The sequence below is a fragment of the Heloderma suspectum genome, chromosome 9 (assembly GCF_057233095.1).
Source record: "Heloderma suspectum isolate Gila_16-S chromosome 9, 16-S_ref, whole genome shotgun sequence".
Classification (NCBI taxonomy): domain Eukaryota; kingdom Metazoa; phylum Chordata; class Lepidosauria; order Squamata; family Helodermatidae; genus Heloderma; species Heloderma suspectum.
The window spans coordinates 43,571,704-43,595,134 of record NC_139466.1 but is presented as its reverse complement, the minus strand read 5'-3'; the positions used below and the strand labels follow the sequence as shown (position 1 = coordinate 43,595,134).

Genomic DNA, 23,431 nt, shown 5'->3' with positions numbered 1-23,431 from the left:
ACACGACTGGTTGGGGACATCTTTACCTTTAATTGCCATTTTGCCAAATTTACTTTTTTCAAGGAAAAGCAAAGAGCTATATTTTTTGTGCTTCCACATAAGTGCATGGAATTTGGGGACCTGGCAGCCCCTAAGAAGCCAACTGAACCTGCCAAATTTTAGACAGGTCCAGTGGCTTTTGTGCTAGCCATGCTTAAAGTTTCCTTTTCTCAAAGACAAAAACAAAAGGTAAAAACTGCCAAGCCACACAGGGGATTAGAAAACCTAATTAGAAGGTGCTTAAGGTGACCATTAGGAGGTCACTATCCCTAATCTCTGGTGTAGGTTTTTTGAAGTGCAGATAGTTTTTTTCTTGTCCTAAATCTGCCACTATTCAGTTTCACTGGATGACCTGAGGCTCCTCATTAAGGGAAGAAAAAAGTCAAACATCTCTTTGGCTGCAATACACATTACGTGGGAAAAAGTCACACCAAACTCAGCTTGTTTATTGTACTGCTCCACTTTTACTACTCCATATATTTTTATAAACCTCCCCCCTTATTTCCCTTTCTTCTAAATTAAATAGCCCAAACATTGAAGCCTTGCCTTATAGAGGAGTGATTGCACCCCACTTTCAATCATCCCACTGTGACTGGAGACGGCTGGGTTAAAAGTTCAGCCCTGTTGGCAGCTAGATGTCACTCGCCAAGGCTCAGTTCCCCCTCCCAACTCCTCCTCTCTCCCTCTCTAATCTTGAGGAAATTGTTACATTTCCCAGACAGGCTGTCTGGGCTTCAGAATCGTCCAAAGCGATCTGATGCAATTTGGACTGATCCAACCTGCTTCGGACTGATCCGGATCTGCTTCGGATCCGCTTAGGATCTGGACAAATTTGGTCCGAATCACCCTGCTTCGGTAGGGAATGTGGATCTGGATCCAAAGCAGTGCGCAGCCCTACTTAATATAGGCCTGCTTCTTCCCTCTGAGCTCAGTAGCCTTGCTGTTACTAGGAGGCCTTAAGACTCACTCCCTCAGCAGACCAATAGGGACTCTAGTATGAATGCACCAGCCTTTTAAACTAGAGGGGAAACTTCCACCTTTACTTCCACAGTCTGCTCATTGTTTTCAGAACAACGGTCCACAAGAAACATAGGGAGATAAGTGTGCCCTCTTTTGGGGACCTCAAAATGTCAAGGCTACCCTTGCACAAAAACCCCTGTGGCTATCATTCTGAAATTTGGCAGACACAATTTCCTCTGATGGGGCAATGAGTCTTGACTTTTTTGTCCAATTCTTCCAAGGAATAAAAGTTATTGGCAGTTCCCTTTAAAAGAAAATCAAAATATAAACCCTGCACTTATTTTTCTGACATTGGGCAGGTGTAATCCCCTCCTAGGGGGCTACTATGCCTGAAATTATCATCCTGTTCTGACCAAGAGAAAAAAGTTAAGTTTTTTTCTAATTTCCCATGGTAGTCAACAGGAAGCATAAAGACCCATTTTTCCAAACCTTGACTGAGGTTTGGTGCTGATCTGAAGTGAACCAACTACAAAGCAGAAGCAGGATGTTTTCCACAACACTGAATCGGGGTCTGAGTTGAAGTGGGGTGGGGGGTCAGTGCACACTTCTCATTTATGCATTATGTAATCTATAGACACACATACACACATGCATGCACACCACACACACACACACGCACACGTGTGTGTGTGCTTAGATGCAGACATATGCACATGCAAGTTTGTGTTATGGGCCTGTGCCCCAGATCCTTTAAGAACCTAGCAATGCCCCTGGTGATCACAAATATTTATTCCAAGATAACAGTTGGATGGGTTTATATCTAAATTAAAAACATATAACACAACCCTGTGCATGTATACTTAGAAGTAAATACAGTTGAGAACTTAGGGATTTATGTTTTAATAAGTGTGGTTATACCCAATTATCTGGGAGCAAGCCCCATCGGAATCAGTGGGACTTACTTCTGTGTAGACATGCAGAGGGCTGCACTCTGGTTTTGAGAACCATTATGATTGCAAAACAGCATATAAACGACCATAAAATAAATGAATAAATGTGTTCCAGAGGTGGACAGCATAGACATGTCCTGACTCCCTTGGGGGCTACCTTACATGGCTGCTGGGCTGCATTCAGCTTGTGGGGGGCCGGCACGGGCTGTGCAGACCTGGTCCAGGTTGCTCCCCCCACCAACTTTTCTGTCATCAACTGTGGTCACTATTGAGCCTGGGAACGCCGTGATAAATGCTGGTCCTGACAACATGCTGACCTCTGTCCAGTAGTTGTGACATGTGCACCACATTTGCTGATGCTTGTCTGTCTTTCTCTTTTGCCTCCAAAGGTTGGATTCTGCAAGGGACCATGTTCTGCCCATCGACTATTACTTCCCTCCACAGAAGACATGCTTGATCTGTGGGGATGAAGCTTCTGGGTGCCACTATGGGGCTCTGACCTGTGGGAGCTGCAAAGTCTTTTTCAAAAGAGCTGCTGAAGGTAATTCCCTTTTTTTGAGAATGAGAGAGAATGCAAATCAGAAGATGATTCTGGATGTCGTTGCCAGTCCATTTCACTGAAAATGTCATCCTTGATAAAAATGTCATTTGCTTATAAAAAAAACCTCTGTATTTGGCAATACAAAATAACTTTAGTAGATTGCAGTTTTATTGTTAACCCTCTTTTACCTGCTTGGGAAAGCGAGTTTCCACCATGTCTTCAAAGCAAACAATAAATACTTTCTGATTGAGAAATATTAGCAGTGGGCATTGATCCAATGCAGTGCTTCTGTGTTTACACACACCCTCATCTAATAGCTTCTTTTCTGCATGCTCTTCTCATCATCTTCCCTTCTTATGGGTTCTACCCTGAAAGGTGGCCTAAAAATAATTTTCAATAAATAAATAGATTCTCCAAGAGATTGCATTGTTCCTGCAGGTCAGCAAGGAAATCAATGCACACCCTATAATGTTGCAGCCTTCCTCTCCTACAGCTCTGGCCTCCATAGCATGTCTAGTACTCCTTTTTCTCCTTGATATGACTGGGCCAATGGAAGGAGTAAACATGCTTAGAGATCTGTAAACTGCCCTTCTGTCTTGTTCCATTTTTCTCAAATACTAGGAAGGAGTGGGAGAGGTCCTTCCCAGCTGCAGTCCCATGAGATCTTTGCACATGCAACCACGTAGCGGGAATATAAGCAGTCATTTAACACAAGTGGTAATGGACCATGGTGTGCATGTAACCAGTTGATTGTATTGTGCTGCTATGTGTTGAGGATAATCTTACAGTCACCATACTTCTGCACTTAATCCAAAATCCAGAGATGCAAAGAAGTCATAACTTGGCGGAATAATAATAATGCCTACCTGATGGTAAATTACCACTTGGTTAATGGTTGGCTGCATTCAGTCTTTGCAATGGCCGAAAATGGTCAACAGCCCTGAAATCTTTCTCATTTCTTCCTTGGGAGAGCAAGAATCTGAGGCCCAGCATATATCCTAGCCTTGAGGATTATATCAAGTTACGACCTGCATATGTCACTGGGCTGTCATCACAGATCTACCACCACAGACAGACCTTTCCTGCCAACTGAAACACAATGCTTTAAAGTGTAGTCTGCCTAAAATTAATTTCCTCCCACTTTCCTTCCCCTGCAATGTCCTAGGGGAAAATGGCACTGGAGGATGGAGAAAAGGAACAACTTCCTTATCTGACAGGTTTCTACCTCCAAAACCTCCCATCCTACTTTGGCAGTACCATGGGAGAAATGAAGTGGTCAAAGGAGAATTGGGAGAGTGGGCTTGGGGAAAGGATAGGTACTTTCTTTCTCTTATCCTCCTGCCCCCAGCTGCCCATCAAACCTGAAGGGTCTTTAGCTAATTGCACTTCTAGTAAGATCTGATCACCATTTCAAAACCAGGACACAAAGCCTTCTCTTCGCCTTCTCAAGCCACAAATATGGCTCTTCTCCACAGGCACATCTTCTGGGGTCTGGGATCAGTTGTTTCGTATGGATCTCAAGCATGGTGTGATTTTTATTTCTCATTTAGAAATTACAGGAAAATGGGAAATTTCATTGGGCCAAATGGTAAGAAAAGATTCTGGGCTTTAAAAGGTCTAGCAGTTCAAAGCCCATATATTTGGTAATATAAGAAGTTCCGTAAATCAAAGCAGCACGGCTGGGATTTTCAGAGGGCACCTAACCAATGCCAATCATAATTTTTGTGTTAATGCCGACATCTGCTAAAGGCACTGGCTTCTGGCAGTAATAAGTCATCTGCTGCTTTTATGATATCATTTAGCAAAGAGGCACTTCTTGGTCCACCAGCCGACATGCTCGCATTTGGGAGTCAGCCGTGTTGTTCCCTCCGATATATTTCCCTCTCAATCATTATTGAGGGTTTCTGTGCCCTAGTGTTTTACGTTACTCCATATGGCACACTGCAAGCAAGGTAGGGATGTATGAGAAATTCATTTCAGTTCAGTTTTGGTCAGGATTTACCCGGTTTGCACCTTCTGGATGAAATATTGATTTGGATGCGGTCTGTACATTTCCGAGCTTGCAATGTGATTTGGGGAACCAAAAAATGCATTTGACAGCATGCATTCATTTGAAAAATGCGTGTGAAAAAGCATACTTTCGAAAAGGTGCACAAATCTGCTTTAATAAATGGGAGAAGAATGCACACATTCCGAAGATGTGCATTGGAAAACATTATATTTGGGAAAATATGCACAAAAAGACACACAGATTTTCATGTGAAAAGAAAAAAAATCAAACTCTCATTTTGATACGGACTCAAATCAGAATGAGCTTTGAGATATAATTCGGGGAATTCCATCAAGCTCGACTTTTGCTGATTCGCACATCCCTACTGTAAAGAAATATACAGAAGGTGAATGGAGGGACAGGTCACTAAGGAAGTGTACAGGCAAATAGTCTGGAATTGCAGAGATGTTGTCAGGAAGGCTAAAGCTCAGAATGAGCTGAGGTTGGTAAGAGATGCGAAGAAAAATAAAATGGGCAACAAAGATGATCAAGGGACTGGAAATGAAGTCCTATAAGGAAAGATTAAAGGAATTGGTTATGTTTGCCTTGAGAAGAGGAAGCTGAGGGGGATATGATAACACTTTTCAAGTACTTAAAGGGTTGTCACCAGATACAGTTTGCATAAGTGGAAGTTTTAAGGGGTGTGGGAGAGAGAAATTAACCACATTCTGGGAAAAAGCTTGTGGCTCAGCTCAGAAATGCAAGCCGAGCCAGGGGCTCTAGGGAAATCCATTGAGCCCCCAAAGGGCCGGATTTCCCCACAACAGCCATCCCTAAGTCGAGCAGTCTAAAGTGGTATAGTTGTTCAGTTGTTCAGTCGAGGGAGCTGCAGGGAATCCAGCTTCCTGATGCTTGTTGCGTGCGCACGCGCGCACACACACACACACACACCAATTTCGGGTACAAAAGAATACTAGCACTGAATCACCTGGCTCAGTATGCAGATTTGCCCAGCTCATAATGCTTGACTGTGTTACTAATCGAGTGCCATTTCCCCACAATGTTTTGCCCACCTTTGAATGCTAAACAAGATTCTGCACATGTCGAGTAGGCACGTGCACAGAAATAATTTATGCTTGACCTCTTATTGCCTTGTCCTGGCCAGAGCAGAAGCCCAGAGGGCACAAGAGAGCTTCTGGGTGTGGCGTACTCAAGCAGGTAGCAGGCCATACTTGCACGTGCTTGGACGGTTTCAGGTTAGCAGCTTGCTGTGATGGAGTCTAGACCGAGGCCATTATCACTCTTGGCCCAGGCTGTTCCTCCCTGACTCTGCCCCCTACCTGAGCAGCAGCGCTTTGGTGTGGAGCCTGGCACTCAGCCCTTTGTCTCCTCCTATCTTGACTGTTGCCTGTGCTGGCCGGCTGGCTGGCATAGTGGCCTTTGGTGGAGGAGCCTTGCCTAGGGGGTGCTGTCTCTGGAGGTCCCATTTTGAGGGTCTTTTGCTCAAGAGGCTTCCAGCTGACAGGCTCAGGCTCAGTGGTAGGGCCTGCGTATGATTCCTGGACCTCCATGGCTTGTGGCATTCATCCCTTTGATCAGGTTGGCCAGTCCTCACCACTGCTCAGGATGAGGGCCATGACACACTTGACAAAACCGTTATTGGTTGCTGTGGACTACATCGCCAGACCACTTGACCAAGCAGGCATCTGGGGAATATATTCTCAATTTGGGGCAATGCTCTTTAATGTTTCTGGAAAACAGTTTAGGTGATTGTTGTCCTGACCTTGTTTCCTCTCTTGTTTCCAGGAGTGTTAGTTTATTTGAAGGCAGATTCACTTCAGAATGGCTCTCTGCCATTGCTGATCCTGCAGGATTAGGTGCAGGACAGGTGGAACCAAACTGCAATCCTAATAGAAGGCACTGTGATCATGTACATGTGCTCATGCCGAATGTGCTGCAGCATAATGAGCCAAGGGAGAACTCTCAGGAAAATAGGCAAGCGTTTCCTGATGCTTGCTGAGAGCATTCTTAACCACCAAGCCAATTGCAAACTGAGCCGACAGGAGTGTACCCATGACTCCACAAAACATTTTAGGAATACACCTTTTAAAAATGTAATCTGTGAAGTTGGTTTCAGAGCTGATGCCCTGGAGACCGCTCCAGCTTGTAGCCTGACACCTGCTGTTCTGCTGTGCATGATTTGACACATAATATCTGTACTGTAGTGCTTGAGATCCAGAGCTGTGTAGGCACTGGCATTATTCATGCCACAGAGTTTCTGTTTCCAGGTCTTCTTCCAGCTGTCTGTAATGTGGCAGCAGCAGCAGCAGTTGGGGAGAATGCACAGCATTTGCTGTGGGAAAAGGTGTCTGTGGGGGAAATAGAACGCCAAGTTTGTAAGAGATGCTTTCTTCCTGTAGTACCTTTGGAGGAAATCAAGAGTTTGCCAGGCTGATTCTGGAAGCACTTCTCAATCTTCTTTTCACTTCACATTGCAAGTGATAACGCACACACTGTCAGAGAGCCGGTTCTCATCAGACCCCAAACATTCTCTGTTTGCAAAACCACCATCCAATTTGCGCAACTGGACTTACTTGTCAGACTCAGAAGTGAAATAGCAGCAGGTATTCATAATTGAGTTTGGAGGTGCATTGGCAGAGACGTCACACACAGTGAGGAGGGTTGCATGGAAGGGTCTTCAGTTGATCTGCAGGAGCGAGGCTGGAGATGCTACAGGAAGAACAGGGTTGTTCACACCTTGAGATGTCAGGCCAGTCATTTTATATGTTGTGCCTGTCAGCCAAGTGCAGAATTGCAGGGATTTTTAAAGATTTACTCCCCCACACAGTGGCTGTGCTAGAGTTGGGCCATAAGGCCCCACGGCCCCTGGTCAGGGCAGGGGTGGGGGAGTGGGCAACCAAAGTCTAGGGTGGCCACCGGGGCTGGGGCTGCTGCTGACGCCTCAGCAAAACTGCCACTTGGCTTTTAAAGTGCAAAGGAAACGATTGGCTTTTCGATCTAGCTGCCTGGCTCCAAGCAGTATTCTTACTGAGATCTGGTCAGCAACAGGTGGTCGGCCAGCTGCCGCCCACTTTGCAGATGGCACTGGCAGGAAATGGGGAAGGAGCTTGTGAACGGTGTGATTATGTAGCGGCACGCCCTTACCAGTTATGGCCCACACCATTTCTAGACTGGCGGTGGGCTTCCCAGACTGCTGCTGCCACCACCGCCATCAAGATCCCATCACAGCCCAGTGTGCGCGCCTGGCTGCCACGCAAGCAGGCACATGGCAGGGAGTTACGCAGGGGTGGTGCAAGGGGAGAGAAGCTGCCACATCAGCAGTGGGCAGAGCACGCAGAGAAACTGCAGCCCGGGCAGTGGGTGGGGGCTGTGGTGGACACCTGTTCCTGGACCCCCTCGAACCTGGCAGCACCGCTCCCCCTCCCCCCAGATGTATTTGCGTGGCTGCTTTGCATCAGATGGAGCGCCTCTCGCAAACTCTGGCAGGGTTTGCTCATACACAGAGAGGGCGATAACCAAAACATTTTAACAAAACATTGTCTCTGTTCCCCCCTTGAAAGAGTTGTCACAGCAAAGCCAGGCGTCACCAGATCATGTCATGGTTGGGAGTCGGAAGACCTTTTGGACGTGCTATTTTAAGCGCCCAGTGGTGACATGTCTATATTTAGTGGCTGGGGATATAACTTCAGTCTTTCTGGATGTCGCCTTGGATTCTTACCCATTTTGTTTTGCAAGGCTTCACAAATTATGCTGCGCTGCCATCTTATTTAGAGTGGGAGAGATCAGTCCAGACTTTACCAGGTAGTAAAGGCTGCCGCATCAGTCAAAAGTACATGAATAGAAGGCAGATACTTGGAAGATGAGGATTAATTAAATGCAGATGGTGAAAGCTCTTGAAGTCAGCCAGACAGGTAGGCTTCGTTCAGCCAAGGTAGAGCAACAGATGTCAGAGCTTTATGGCAGGCTGTGGCAGGGATTGGATCTCTGGGCTCACTTGATCACCAGGGCCTGGAGGGTTCTGGTGTTGTGAAGCCAGTAACCCAGCAACAACTGCCTGCAGTCCAGAGAGCCGAAGGAGTAGAGAAGCAGTGTCTCACTCACAAAGGCTCCTAGTCTGAGCCCTGCTGTTCCTGACTGTGATGTGAATCCTGTCTCTGCCACTCTCCACAGTGCACTGGGAATGTGAGAAGAATGGAAGGGGCTTGAAACAGAATTAAATTCTAAAACATAAAACCCCTAGAAAACACTTTCTTGCAGATGAAGCTGCCCAGCTGTTGGGGATGCTTTGCTGTGTGAGCTGACCTTCACTGCCATGGCAGCCACAGAGCACAGGGGTGGAGGAGGCCCTTTTGGGTTTCACCCACCTCCGGGAACTCCTCACCCCAGGAGACCCAGTGTCCCTAAAGGGAAGGGCCATAGCTCAGTAGCAGGGCACAGGCTTTACATGGAAGAAGATGCAGGTTCGATCCCCAGCATCTCCAGGTGGGGCTAGGAAAACCTCCTGACTGAACCCTTATAGAACTGCTTCCAATCAGTGCAGAGAGGAGGGTGTGTGGTGGCCATCTGGGAAGCCCTGGAAGACTGGAATGGGACCCTACGTAGGCCAGGTTCGACCCACGGGCTTGAGGTTTATCACCCCTGCTCTAGACGTTGTCTGACTGGGCTTGGCGATGGTTTGCATGCAGAACATGTTGCACAGGTTCAGTCGCCAGCATCCTGAGTAAACAGGACCAAGTAGCAGGTGATGGAAAGACACTTCCCTGCCAGAAACCCTGGATTGCTGCTGCCACTCGGAGTAGGCAGTGCTGGAGCTTATGGCAGCTTCCTGTGTTCCTGTGCAGGGAAACCCATAAGATGTGAAACAATCCTAAAATAGCAATTCAAAAGTTCCAGCAGTGGGATTGGATCCCAGCTCCATTCACCGTACACATACAGTAGCAGCCATTTCTGTGCTTGCTTTGGTTCTCATTCCCTGCCCATTCATAGCACAACTGATCTATGCAGCCCTGTGGGCACGTTGCCTGCCATCTACAGTGGCACCCTCTTTTTGGAACCCCCTATTAAGGCAAGCCCCCTTCAGGGATCACTGCCTTGTTGTGGCGAAGGGGCTTGCGTAACTCAGTGAAGCCATAAGCTATGCCGTGCAGGGCCACCCAAGACGGACAGGTCATGGCAGAGAGTTCTGACAAAATGTGGTCCACTGGAGAAGGAAATGGCAACCCACTCCAGTATTCTTGCCAAGAAAACTCCATGGAACGTATCACAAGGCTAAAAGATATGACGCCGGAAGATGAGCCCCTCAGGTCGGAAGGTGTCCAATATGCTACTGGGGAAGAGCAGAGGGTATTTCCAAGTAGCGCCAGAAAGAGTGAAGCGGCTGGGCCAAACCCGAAAGGACACTCAGCTGTGGATGTGTCTGGTGGTGAAAAGAAAATCCGATGCTGTAAAGAACAATATTGTTTAGGAACCTGGAATGTCAGATCAATGAACCAAGGTAAGCTGGAGGTGGTCAAACATGAGATGGCAAGATTGAACATGGACATCTTGGGAATCAGCGAACTAAAATGGACAGGCATGGGCGAATTTAATTCAGGTGACCATCATATCTACTATTGTGGGCAAGAATCCCTTAGAAGAAATGGAGTAGCACTCATAGTCAACAAAAGGGTGGGAAAAGCAGTACTGGGCTACAATCTTAAAAATGACAGAATGATCTCAGTACGAATCCAAGGCAAACCATTCAACATCACAGTAATTCAAGTCTATGCCCCAACCACTGAGGCCGAAGAAGCTGAGGTTGATCGGTTCTATGAAGACCTACAACACCTTCTAGAACTAACACCAAAAAAAGATGTCCTCTTCATCATAGGTGATTGGAATGCTAAAGTAGGAAGTCAAGAAATCACCGGGATAACAGGCAGGCATGGCCTTGGTGTACAAAATGAAGCAGGACAAAAGCTAATAGAGTTTTGCCAAGAGAACATGCTGATCATAGCAAACACTCTTTTCCAACAGCACAAGAGGCGACTCTACACATGGACGTCACCAGATGGTCAATATCGAAATCAGATTGATTATGTCCTTTGCAGCCAAAGATGGAGAAGCTCCATACAGTCAGTAAAAACAAGACCTGGAGCTGACTGTGGCTCAGATCATGAGCTGCTTCTTGCAAAATTTCGGCTTAAATTGAAGAACGTCGGGAAAACCACTAAACCGTTCAGGTATGACCTAAATCATATCCCTGATGAATATACAGTGGAGGTGAGGAATAGATTTCAGGGATTAGACCTGATAGACAGAGTGCCTGAGGAACTATGGACGGAGGTCCGTAACATTGTTCAGGAGGCAGCAACGAAATCCATCCCAAAGAAAAAGAAATGCAAGAAAGCAAAGTGGCTGTCTGATGAGGCTTTACAAGTAGCTCACGAAAGAAGGGAAGCGAAAAGCAAGGGAGAAAGGGGAAGATATAGCCAACTGAATGCAGAGTTCCAGAGAATAGCAAGGAGAGACAAGAAGGCCTTCTTAAATGAACAATGCAAAGAAATCGAGGAAAACAACAGAATGGGAAAGACTAGAGATCTCTTCAAGAAAATTGGAGATCTCAAGGGAACGTTTTGTGCAAAGACGGGCATGATAAAGGACAAAGAAGGCAGGGACCTAACAGAAGCAGATGAGATTAAGAAGAGGTGGCAAGAATACACAGAAGAACTATACAGGAAAGATCTGAATGTCCCTGATAGCCATGATAGTGCGGTCACTGAACTTGAGCCGGACATCCTAGAGAGTGAAGTCAAGTGGGCCTTAGGAAGCATTAGTAACAACAAAGCTAGCGGAGATGACAGTATTCCAGCCGAGCTGTTTAAAATCCTAAAAGATGATGCTGTTAAAGTGCTGCATTCAATATGCCAACAAATCTGGAACACTCAACAGTGGCCACAAGACTGGAAAAGGTCAGTTTACATTCCAATTCCAAAGAAGGGCAACGCCAAAGAGTGTTCAAACTACCGCACAATTGCGCTCATTTCACATGCCAGCAAGGTGATGCTCAAAATCCTACAAGCTAGGCTTCAGCAGTATGTGAACCGAGAACTACCGGAAGTACAAGCTGGGTTTCGAAGAGGCAGAGGAACTAGAGATCAAATCGCCAACATTCGCTGCATCATGGAGAAAGCAAGAGAATTCCAGAAAAATGTCTATTTCTGCTTCATTGACTACGCTAAAGCCTTTGATTGTGTGGATCACAACAAACTGTGGCAAATTCTTAAAGTGATGGGAGTACCAGACCACCTTACCTGTCTCCTGAGAAACCTGTACAAGGGTCAAGAAGCAACAGTAAGAACCAGACATGGAACAACCGATTGGTTCAAAATTGGGAAAGGAGTACGACAAGGCTGCATATTGTCACCCTGCTTAACTTATATGCAGAGTACATCATGAGAAATGCCGGGTTGGATGAATCAGAGGTCGGAATTAAGATTGCTGGGAGAATTATCAACAACCTCCGATATGCAGACGATACCACCCTAATGGCAGAAAGTGAAGAGGATCTCAAGAGCCTCTTGTTGAGGGTGAAAGAGGAGAGTGCAAAAGCTGGTTTGAAACTCAACATTAAAAAAACTAAGATCATGGCATCTGGCCCCATCACTTCCTGGCATATAGAAGGGGAAGAAATGGAAGCAGTGACAGATTTTACTTTCTTGGGCTCCAAGATCACCGCAGACGGTGACTGTAGCCATGAAATTAAAAGACGCTTGCTCCTTGGGAGGAAAGCTATGGCCAACCTAGACAGCATAGTAAGAAGCAGAGACATCACCTTGCCGACAAAGGTCCGTCTAATCAAAGCTATGGTTTTCCCAGTGGTAATGTATGGCTGTGAGAGCTGGACTATAAGGAAGGCTGAGCGCCGAAGAACTGATGCTTTCGAACTGTGGTGCTGGAGAAGACTCTTACGAGTCCCCTGGACTGCAAGGAGGTCAAATCAGTCCATCCTAAAGGAAATCAACCCTGACTGCTCATTGGAAGGACAGATAATGAAGCTGAAGCTCCAATATTTTGGCCACCTAATGCGAAGAGAAAACTCCCTGGAAAAGACCCTGATGCTGGGAAAGACTGAAGGCAAAAGGAAAAGGGGACGGCAGAGGATGAGATGGCTAGATAGCATCACGGATGCAATGAATATGAACTTGAGCACGCTCCGGGAGAGAGCGCAGGACAGGAAGGCCTGGCGTGCTATGGTCCATGGGGTCGCGAAGAGTCGGACACGACTGAACGACTGAACAACAATTAAGGCAAGCTCCCTTCAGCAAATAACTTCCTGGTCAGTTGTGTTCCTGTGCGTTTAGTCTGTTTGTGGATCTCCACTGTTTGTTTCATTGTTTTTAGCTGGGTATTGGAATATTTATATTGTGATTTTATTCTAAAAATACAGATAATGTCATAAGCTGCTACAACAGCTCATTTGGGCTAGTAATGTAAGATAAGCAAAGCTCACCTCGATGTAGCAGGCGTTACAGAAACCTAGAGGAATTGAGAGAACCAGTGGGATATGGCAATCTCTGGATATAAACTCTACGGGAAGGACAAGGAAGGGGACGGTGTTGCTCTGTACGTCAGAGTGGGTGTAGTGTCAAGCAGACTAGAATGCCTAAAAGGGGCAGACACTTCCACAAAAGCGCTATGGGCGACAATACCAGGCTCCAAAACCAGTGTAGTGCTAGGAACATGCTATTGTCCCCCAGACTGGAATGCTCAGGATGACCTTGAGATGGAAAAGGAAATCAGGGAAGTGTTGCAATAATGGGTGACTTCAGTTACCCCCACATTGGCTGGATAAATGCCTCTCATGTCATGTCATGAGAGGCATTTATTTCCAGTCATGACAGAGAGCCATGTCATGTCCAGTCATGACAGAGAGGTTAAATTTCTCAATGCCCAGAACAACTGCGCCCTAGAACAGTTGTTCATGGAACTGACTCGAGGGGAGGCAATCCTGGATTTAATCCTAAGTGGTGTTGCCCAGGATCTAGTATGAGATGTAAATTATTATTATTATTATTACTACTACTGCTACTATTACATTTCTGTACCAGTTTACAAAGATTAAAAACATTAAAAATACAACATACAAAGATTAAAAACCATTTACTTAAAAAAACACATGAACAGACAATATACACAAAAGAAACATATATCTAAAACAACTTCAAACAAACAACCTCAAAAGCAAATATCCATAACCATAAGACATTCCAGGATCGATTAAAACTTAATTTCTCTGGAGAAAGCATGGACATCAAGTTCTGAGAGCATCCAAAATTCATGCATTTGCAGGTAGTAGTAGTCATCCACACAGCCAAACAAAGGCACACCTTTGAACCATATTATTCTGTTCCACACCGCACTGAGAAGGAAAATGGATCAAGTGATTTTAAGCTCACAAGTGCAAGGCTGTGTGTGTGTGTTTGGGAAACCCACTCACTCCTGGAAGAAATCCATGCACCCTCCCACTCGCCTCTCTCTCATAGCAAACACACACACCAGGCCACAGTAAAGCCCACCCCGCATAGACACATTGCTTTGGCCAGCCAGTATCACAATGATGTGTTTTTAAGAGCAAACAACAATAAAACCACTGCTGACCAAAGCAACCATATATTTTATAAAAGAGAAACAAACTTTGCCCAACTAATCACAACAGAATTTAAATTTTACTCACAAGTAAGCAGAGTAAGCATCTGCCTGTCGTTGTCACTCAGAAGTAATCAGGACTGAATCATGCAGTGTTCCCTCTCCCGGTCCTGCACCTCTCCTCAACAGGGAAAAGCCCTTATCTCCAGTCAGCAGAGCAGGAAACCTGGGGAAGAAGCTGGTGCTAGATGGGGAACTTGTGGGTGGTACGTAATCATTCTTAGCTTTAAAAAAATAGAACCAAGAAATGGGGGGAAATCAGAAAGGAGATTAAAATGCCATCCCCCACCCCCCGGAAGCGACCCTGTGTACCTTTTGACTCTACATTAATTTGATGAGCTGGGTGCCTTCTGCTTGCTGCACAGTTCTGTCTCAATACACACGGGCAGGCGTGCACACGCACCCCTTTCGCTCTTGCTCTCTCCTCTGGACTGGTGGACTCACAAAATGCTCTACGGAGAAGGGAGTGGAAGTGACTAATGATTTCCCGCTCCTACCGGGCATGTTTGGAAAATGTGTAAAGCGCCTGATTGGCTAGGGATGTCTACTTTCCCACCCTTTCTGGTGCTTTGCTCAGCAGCATCCAAGGTAGGGGCACTGAAGACCAGTCTGGTCGGCATTGCCCAGTCTGTGTGCCTGTGCTGGCACTGCTCTGCGGCAGAGGAGAATGGCGCTCGTGGAGAGCAAAGCTGCCCTCTTTCAGCAAGTTCTCACATGCACGTGTGTCAGTCGGGGATTGTTTGGAGAGATTGACGGAGACTGGCGAGGTTCTGTCCTGAACAGCTCATTCCACAGGAGAACTCCTAAAAGTGCATAACGTCTCGAGCTTCCATGCCAGCCAGGCAGCTTTTGGATTTACTCACTTTCCAAGGCACATGCAGGGCCAGGTTAAATACAGGCTGGCTCCAAAGCCTGCGCTGGCAGATTCTTCAGCCCTGCTACAGATTTCCATCCCAAAAGCTGAGTGGGCCAAGATTTGTTTGATGTTATTCATTTGCAGCCCTGCAGTTCCTTTTGCCACCCAGTTCTGCATTGTGGAGAATTCAAGCTGGCTGCCTTCCAAGCCCCTCCCCTGCCCCTCCTGCTTTCCCACTCCCCGGTGAAGGTGCTGCTGACAGATTCCCAGAAGGCACCATCTCTATATTCTGCAGGGCACTTTCTCACTGCTAATAATAGCCAGGGACGTGTCTGGTCCAGGTTTTGAGATCAGAATAAATTGTGCAAATTCAGTCACTTGACTCGTTCTGCATAATTTGTGCTTCTTCCAGAACTCAAGTTTTTCCAAAGAATTTGAAAGAGGGCGAGGAAAAGGCATCCCGTTTCCAGCTTCATAACTAATAAGAGGGAGGCCAGCCCTGCGCAGCTTGTGTGGCCCATGGCTGCCTGGGAATGGGGGAGGACCGTTAAGCACTTCCTTGGTGTGGAGCTGGTGTGTTGCGTGCAGCTCAGTGGGCCAGTCCTGCAGTGCTGAGTTTGTGCCACACTACCTATGGGAGGGGGCTTTGCTCAATGCTAGAGTAGCCCATACTTTGCCTGTATAGAATGCCAGGTTCAATCTCAGATCAGAGTTGACTAGACCAACCATCGGTTTTTCAAACCACTATTTTTAAAATGCCCTGTCAGAAACAGCAACTGTGACATCATCCTAGGAGGAGGAGGACAGAATACTTGCTATGAGTACCTCCCAGCTTCTTTCTGTCCTGTCATGTGAGCTGGAAAGGTGCTTTAAAATACATGAACACCATCACTCTCAGAATTACCCGTTTTCTCAACAGATATTGGGTTGGTTCACCTGTAATACTAAACCATTATATGTATGAGCTTCGTGCACACATTTCCTCTTTCTCCCCTTCCCCTCATACAATTACTTCTAGAGATGGATTTTAATTTCAGTTTGCGTTTGATAAAAATTGACCAAACACCACACATTTCTTCATAAATGGGATGGAAAGAAGGTGAGATTTTAAAAACTGGAATGTGTGAGAAACAGAACCTGACAGATTGGTCCACTCAAGCCCAGGGCTCTGAGTGCTTCGCTCTTAAAGGTCTGGCTTTGAATCCCTGCATATTCAGCGATATTTGTGGGTTTGAATTAGGTTTGCCACTTTTTTTTCTGACAGGCTCCTCAGTATTTAATAGCTTCATGTCAGGCAGGTACAACATGGTCCTTTCTAGGTTGGGAACAGTGATACCTATTTAATTTTCCTGGTGCAGGTGGGTGAGAGTTTTGTTTCAGTTCATTTTTGATGAGAATTTACCAACATTTACAAATTTCTTCATATTCCGGACTGAAAGCTTCAGATGCAGGAGTAAGCAAAATGTGAGATTTGTCCAACCTTCTGTTACCACAGGAACCACCATTTGTGTGATTCCTCCAAATCAGAGCTGCAGATCTCTGGGTGACAAAGCATAGGATGAAAGTGCTGTGAAATCCTTATAGAATCATAGAATCATAGAATAGTAGGGTTGGAAGGGGCCTACAAGGCCATCGAGTCCAACCCCCTGCTCAATGCAGGAATCCAAGTCAGAGCATCCCTGACAAATGGCTGTCCAGCCTCGTCTTAAAGGCCTCCAGTGTGGGAGAGCCCACCACCTCCCCAGGTAATTGGTTCCATTGCCGTATTGCTCTGACACTCAGGAAGTTTTTCCTGATGTTCAGCCGGAATCTGGCTTCCTGTAACTTGAGCCCATTATTCCGTGTCCTGCACTCTGGGATGATCAAGAAGAGATCCTGGCCTTCTTCTCTGTGACAACCTTTCAAGTACTTGAAGAGTGCTATCATATCTCCCCTCAGTCTTCTCTTCTCAAGGCTAAACATGCCCAGTTCTTTCAGTCTCTCTTCATAGGGCTTTGTTTCCAGTCCCCTGATCATCTTTGTTGCCCTCCTTTGAACCCTCTCCAGCTTGTCTGCATCCTTCTTAAAGTGTGGTGCCCAGAACTGGACACAGTACTCCAGATGAGGCCTAACCAGTGCTGAGTAGAGGGGAACTAGTACTTCCCGGGATTTGGAAGCGATGCTTCTATTAATGCAGCCCAAAATAGCATTTGCCTTTTTTGCAGCCACATCACATTGTTGGCTCATATTCAGCTTGTGATCGACGACAATTCCAAGATCCTTCTCGCTCGTAGTGTGGTTGAGCCACGTATCCCCCATCTTGTAACTGTGCATTTGGTTTCTTTTTCCTAGGTGCAGAACTTGGCATTTGTCCCTATTAAATGCCATTCTGTTGTTTTCTGCCCAGCACTCCAGTCTATCCAGATCACTTTGAATTTTGTTTCTGTCTTCCAAAGTATTAGCTATCCCTCCCAATTTTGTGTCATCTGCAAATTTGATCAGCATTCCCTGCACCTCCTCCTCCAAGTCATTAATAAAAATGTTGAAGAGCACTGGGCCCAGGACTGAGCCCTGCGGTACCCCGCTCGTTACCTCTCCCCAGCTTGAGAAGGTCCCATTGAGAAGCACTCTTTGAGTCCGATTCTGTAGCCAACTGTGGATCCACATGATCGTTGTTTCATCTAGCCCACTTCGAGCAAGTTTGCTCATCAGGATATCATGGGGCACTTTGTCGAAAGCTTTGCTGAAGTCGAGGTATATGATGTCTACAGCATTCCCACGGTCTACAAGGGAGGTGACTTGATCAAAAAATGAGATCAGATTTGTCTGGCAGGACTTGTTTTTGACAAATCCATGTTGGCTTCGAGTAATCACGGCATTGTTGTCAAGGTGCTTCCAGATGGATTGCTTTATGATCTGCTCCAGAATTTTCCCAGGGATTGATGTCAGACTGACTGGTCTGTAGTTCCCAGGTTCCTCCTTTTTACCCTTTTTGAAGATAGGGACAACGTTAGCCCTCCTCCAGTCATCTGGCACTTCCCCGGTCCTCCATGATTTCTCAAAGAGAATAGACAGCGGTTCTGAGAGTTCTTCTGCCAGTTCCTTTATTACTCTAGGATGCAGTTCATCTGGCCCTGGAGATTTGAACTCATTCAAAGTAATGAGGTGTTCCTTGACCATATGCCTGTCGATCTCAAGCTGCAATCCTGCCCCTTCAGCCTGTACTTCGCCTTTGCCAGGGGGGTCATAGACCCTCTTTTGGGAGAAGACTGAGCCAAAGTAGGAATTGAGCACCTCTGCCTTTTCTTTGTCATCTGTTATCATTTTGCCATCCTTATTTAATAGCTGAACCACCATTTCTTTCCTCTGCCTTTTACTATGCACGTAGCTGAAGAAAGCCTTTTTGTTGTTTTTAGCATCCCTCGCTAACCTCACCTCGTTCTCCGCTTTAGCCTTCCTGACGCCATCCCTGCAATTCTGTGCTACCTGCCTGTACTCTTCCTTTGTTACTTGGCCTTCTTTCCACTTCTTATATGTGTCCTTTTTTGTTTTCAGGTCATCCCTAAGCTTTTTGTGAAGCCACATTGGCTTCTTCTGTTGTCTTCCACCTTTTCTTCTTGTTGGAATTGTTTGTGATTGTGCCTTGAGAATTTCCTTTTTTAAAAGTTCCCACCCATCTTGGACTCCTTTTCTCGCTAGCATTGTTTGCCATGGGACCTTACTGATCATTGTTCTGAGTTTATTAAAATCAGCTTTCCTAAAATCCAGGGTACGCGTTTGAGTACACTCGGCTTTTGCTTCCCTTAGAACCAAGAACTCAAGTACAACATGGTCGCTTTCCCCCAGAGTTCCTGTAACTGCTACTTTATCCACTAAGTCATCTCTGTTGGTTAGGATCAAGTCAAGGATAGCCGATCCTCTAGTTCCTTCCTCTACTTTCTGTAGGAGGAAGTTATCCGCCACACAAGTCAGGAATTTCCTGGAGGGGCCATGTTTTGCAGAATTTGTCTCCCAACAAATATCGGGGAAATTGAAGTCCCCCATTACTACTACATCATGCTTCCTTAAAACATTGGCTATTTGCTTTTCAAAAGTTTCATCCTTGGCTTCTCCTTGATTGGGTGGCCGGTAGTAGACTCCGACCACCAGGTTCCTTTTATTCTTTGCTCCATTTATTTCAACCCAGATGCTCTCGATGGGGCTACCAAGCTCCTCCTCCTGTATTTCTGTGCAGAGATATGTATTTTTCACATACAGTGCAACCCCGCCTCCCTTTCTGTTCCTCCTGTTCTTTTTGAACAAGTTATATCCTTCAATTGCTGTATTCCAGTCATGAGAGTCATCCCACCAAGTCTCAGTTATACCTATCAAGTCATAATTTCCCTCCTGTATTAAGAGTTCAAGTTCATTCTGTTTGTTTCCCATACTCTGGGCATTAGTATATAGACATCGAAGACCATGTGCTTCATAGTCTGGCTTTCTTCCTACCTGTGTCTGAAGACTATTATTGGGCGCTATCAGCGCTGTTCTCTCCATTGCAGTGCATGCGCCTACGTCCATTGTTACCCCCAACATTACATCTCCCTTCCCCGTAGGATTCAGTTTAAAGCCCTCCTGATGAAGTTCTTCATGCTGTGTCCAAACACATTCTTCCCAGCCTTTGTGAGGTGCAACCCATCCCTAGCCAACAGCCCATCTTCCAGGAAGTATAGCCCGTGGTCCCAGAATCCAAATCTCTCTCGTCGGCACCACCTTCGTAGCCAGTCATTCACCCGGAGTATTTTTCGTTCCCTTTCTATCCCTCTTCTAACTACTGGAAGGATGGATGAGAAAACTATCTGGGCCCCAAAGTTCTTGAGTTTCCTTCCCAAAGCTTCAAAGTCTGACGTGATCTCTTCGTAGCTCCGCTTGGCGGTATCATTTGTTCCCACATGGATGAGAAGAAAGGGATACCTGTCAGTGGGCTTTATGAGTGCAGGCAACCTTTCAGTCACGTCTCTAATCTGTCCTCCCGGGAGACAACATACCTGGCGAGTCCACGGGTCTTCGCGACATACTTGGGTCTCGATCCCACGCAGCAAGGAGTCTCCCACTACTACCACTCTTCTCTTCTTCTTCTTGTAGGCCTGGGTTTCATCGCCTCTGTTTGACTGACCTTTAGCCTCTTGCTCACTCTCATGCAGGTTCCCCTGTGATTCTTCCTCTGCAGGCTGTCCTCCAGTCTCATCTGCAAGTACCTGGAATCGGTTCCACAGCTCCACCGCTTCCACTGGTGCAGAGTGGCGTCTAGTTCTTCTTCTCCTAACTGTCACCGTTTTCCAAGGAGTATCCTCTACTCCATTTTTCTTCTCCTCAGCATTTCCCACTTCTGCCTCATCTTGCTGTTGCTCTTCAAGCTTCTGGTCTGCCCTTTGCTGCTGTAGTTCCCCCATTCTGTCCAAGAACTCTTCGTGTTCTCTTATTCCCCGGAGGGTTGACAGTCGCCGCTCCAGTCCACTTACTTTTTCCTCCAGCAGCGTGATCAACTTGCACTTGTTGCAGGTGTAGGCCATGTTGTTCTCAGGCAAGAAAACAAACATTGCACACACCTTGCAGGTCACCACCACTGGAGAGTCTTGTCCTTCCATAGCCCCTTTTCCCTTTTTGTGTCTAGCTTTGTGATTGTTCTAGACTAGCCTGTGCCTGCTCCTCTACTCAGTAGAGGTTAAAAGCAGAGTCCCACTGGTGTGGAAGTGTGTGTTACAAGACAAATAAATGGGAAAAAGTTAGTTAAAAAAAAAAAATCCCATGGATTTTTATCCCATGGATTCCCACTGGATACTCCCATACTTTGACCATCAGCCATCTTAAGTGAGCATTCAGGTGCTGCCCTCAGCAGCTGACATAAAGGAAAAGGCCCCCCTTGGCAAGTTCTGAGACCTTTTCTAATAATCCTATAAGGAGCCCTTCTGCTAAAAACGTCCTGATGTCAGGTGGCATTTGCCTTTGGAGAAACTTTGTAGTATTGAAAGTGTTTCTTTGAGAAAGTTACAACAACCACCAACTTCCTTAGGTCAGCAGGCATCATCATTGCATGGTTCCTTTGGGCCCTTCACACATTCTTATCCTCAACCTCCTATGATATTCTTTGATCAGGATTTTATTGTTTGTCATGGTTTTAGAGCCTCGTGTGGTGCAGAGTGGTAGGCGGCAGTATTGCAACTGAAACTCTCCCTATGAGCTGAGTTTGATCCCAGTGGAAGCTGGGTCCCAGGTAGCCTGCTCAGGTCGACTCAGCCTTCCATCCTTCTGAGGTCAGTAAAATGAGTACCCAGATTGCTGGGGGAAAGGTGGTCATGACTGGGGAAGGCAATGGCAAACCACCCCGCTATAGTCTGCCATGAAAACGCCAGCGCAAGCGGCGTCCCTCTAGGGTCAGTAATGACCCGGTGCCTGCACAGGAGGAACCGTTCCTTCATGGTTTTAGAACTGTGAGACATTTCACTCTTGTAGACAAGAGGATGAGAAGTGGACTGTGCATTTAAAACATAAATCAACTCACAAGTTTCTTGATCCCGTTCTTGCTGCTACCAGTGCCATGTTCCCAGTCCAATTGTTCTCCAGATCTTTCCAGGCCCCTTTCCTTCCTGTCTGTTTTCCTTCAACTCAGGCCCCAATTCCACAGCCATCTCACTCACGTGGCACTGCGCATGGACTCAGACTAGCCTTTCATCTTGCGCCACAGTGAGCCAAGCCCCCCTTTGCTCTACATACAGGTTTGCCAAACGCTACTGAGTTGCCAGAGAATAAACCAGGGCCAGATTGGTGCTAGTTGCCAACACAGATCATTAGAAGCAAATTGTTTTCAGGCTCTCTCTCTCTCCTTCAGATCACAATCCCTCGGCCTTCTCCTGTGCTGTCTGCCCTGTAGCCCCTCACTTCAGTTGGCAAAGGCACCTGGCTGGAGCTGGGTTCTGAAGAGGATCTCAAATTTTCAGTAGTCGACTGAAAAGCCTGCAGAAAGATTTGGGAGTCACAAAAATGAACACCCCAGTGGAGTTTCCATATCTTTGTTTAATTGGATTAAAGATTCCCTTTTGCCTTAAGGCATATTCATGGCATGGAATGGGATTTGAAGGGGAAATCCTGGAACAACAGTTGTGTGAAGCAATGAGAGCCAGGAGCTGGTTTTCCCTGCAGACCTCGGTGCAAAGGTTTGAAAAAGTGTTCAGTCAGAATGTTTGCATACTCAAAATCTGGCATAATTTCAGGATGTAAATTTTACTTTTTACATCGCACAGCTTTTACCCTTTTGAATGTAACATAAATGATCTGAAAGCATACATAAATCTCAAGTCTTGTTTAGGAATTTTAAGTAAGACAAGTAAGCAGCCAAATTCGCTATTTTTACTGCATGTTTTTACTACAATTTCAACATCTGTAATTGGGAGTGTTGAGTGAATTAGAGGAATATACAGGTGTAGTGAAGAGTGGGTCCCTCTAGCTCAGGAGCATGAGCAGAAGGAAAACAGCCCCTAATGTTGTTCTTCAATTGCTCGTGCCAGAGTTTGCACAATGCTGTTATAGGTAGGTTCATTAGCAGTTCTCATGCTTCCCCTTGAACAAAGAGAAGAACATCTTTTGATTCAGTTTCACTTCTGTGAAGAACTCTGCCACCAAATGTGCAATAGTGTTTCCCTGAGCAAGAAGGTGCTTCCAACATGCCAAAATGCACCTTTGGATCTAGCCTCATATCAGAACAACCCAGCACGGTCAGAAAAACATTTAGCATCCCTGAGTGCTAGTATCAAATCTTTAGGTGCTGACTATACACACGGCCAAAAAAACTACTTCCAAATTTCCAGCTGGCTGCGTGCTTCAGATCGGTTCTGTTCTTCATTACCGTGAAGGAATGGGGCGTTTCTTTGCATTTGTGGGCTGGGAAAAAGATGCCTCAGCCCTGGCATCAAATGTTGTAGGTGGCTGACCTAAGGAAACATTTTCATTTCCTAGTTCGTGCTGTTCCATATTTAGTTACCAGGGCTATCAGGCACATGGGATTTCTTAGCCAGGAAGTCCCACATTTGTATATAATCGGGCCTCAGTCAAACGTTCTCAAGTGAGAACTTCCAGCTTGAAGTTTGGAGGGGGATTCACGTGAACAAATCAGGCTTCATTTCCCCAATGGAGGGGGCAGGAGCCGGAGGAATTCTGTGAAAATGTTTCCGTGTGTGTATCTGTGTGAGACCATTTGCAGTTATAGCAGCACAGAGGTTTTTAAAGGTCTGCTGTTTTTAAAAAGCTTTCCATTGCAGCTGCAACCAGAGGTACCCTTTTAGCCTCTGGACAGCCACGTGCCCCTGCTGACTGCCTCAGATGTGGAGGTGTTCGAGGGCATCTGTGGGAGATGGTGACCACAAGGAGGCTTA

At 46.2% G+C, this 23,431-nt stretch overlaps 1 protein-coding gene across 1 annotated transcript in view; it reads left to right on the top strand.

The window, feature by feature from the left end:
* Nucleotides 1–23,431, top strand: part of AR (androgen receptor) — a 297,520-nt gene that overhangs the window by 143,111 nt on the left and 130,978 nt on the right. Inside the window, exon 2 of the mRNA XM_084814267.1 lies at nt 2,339–2,490. Within this exon, the coding sequence (XP_084670393.1) occupies nt 2,339–2,490 (152 nt within the window). The remainder of the gene's footprint in view (nt 1–2,338; nt 2,491–23,431) is intronic.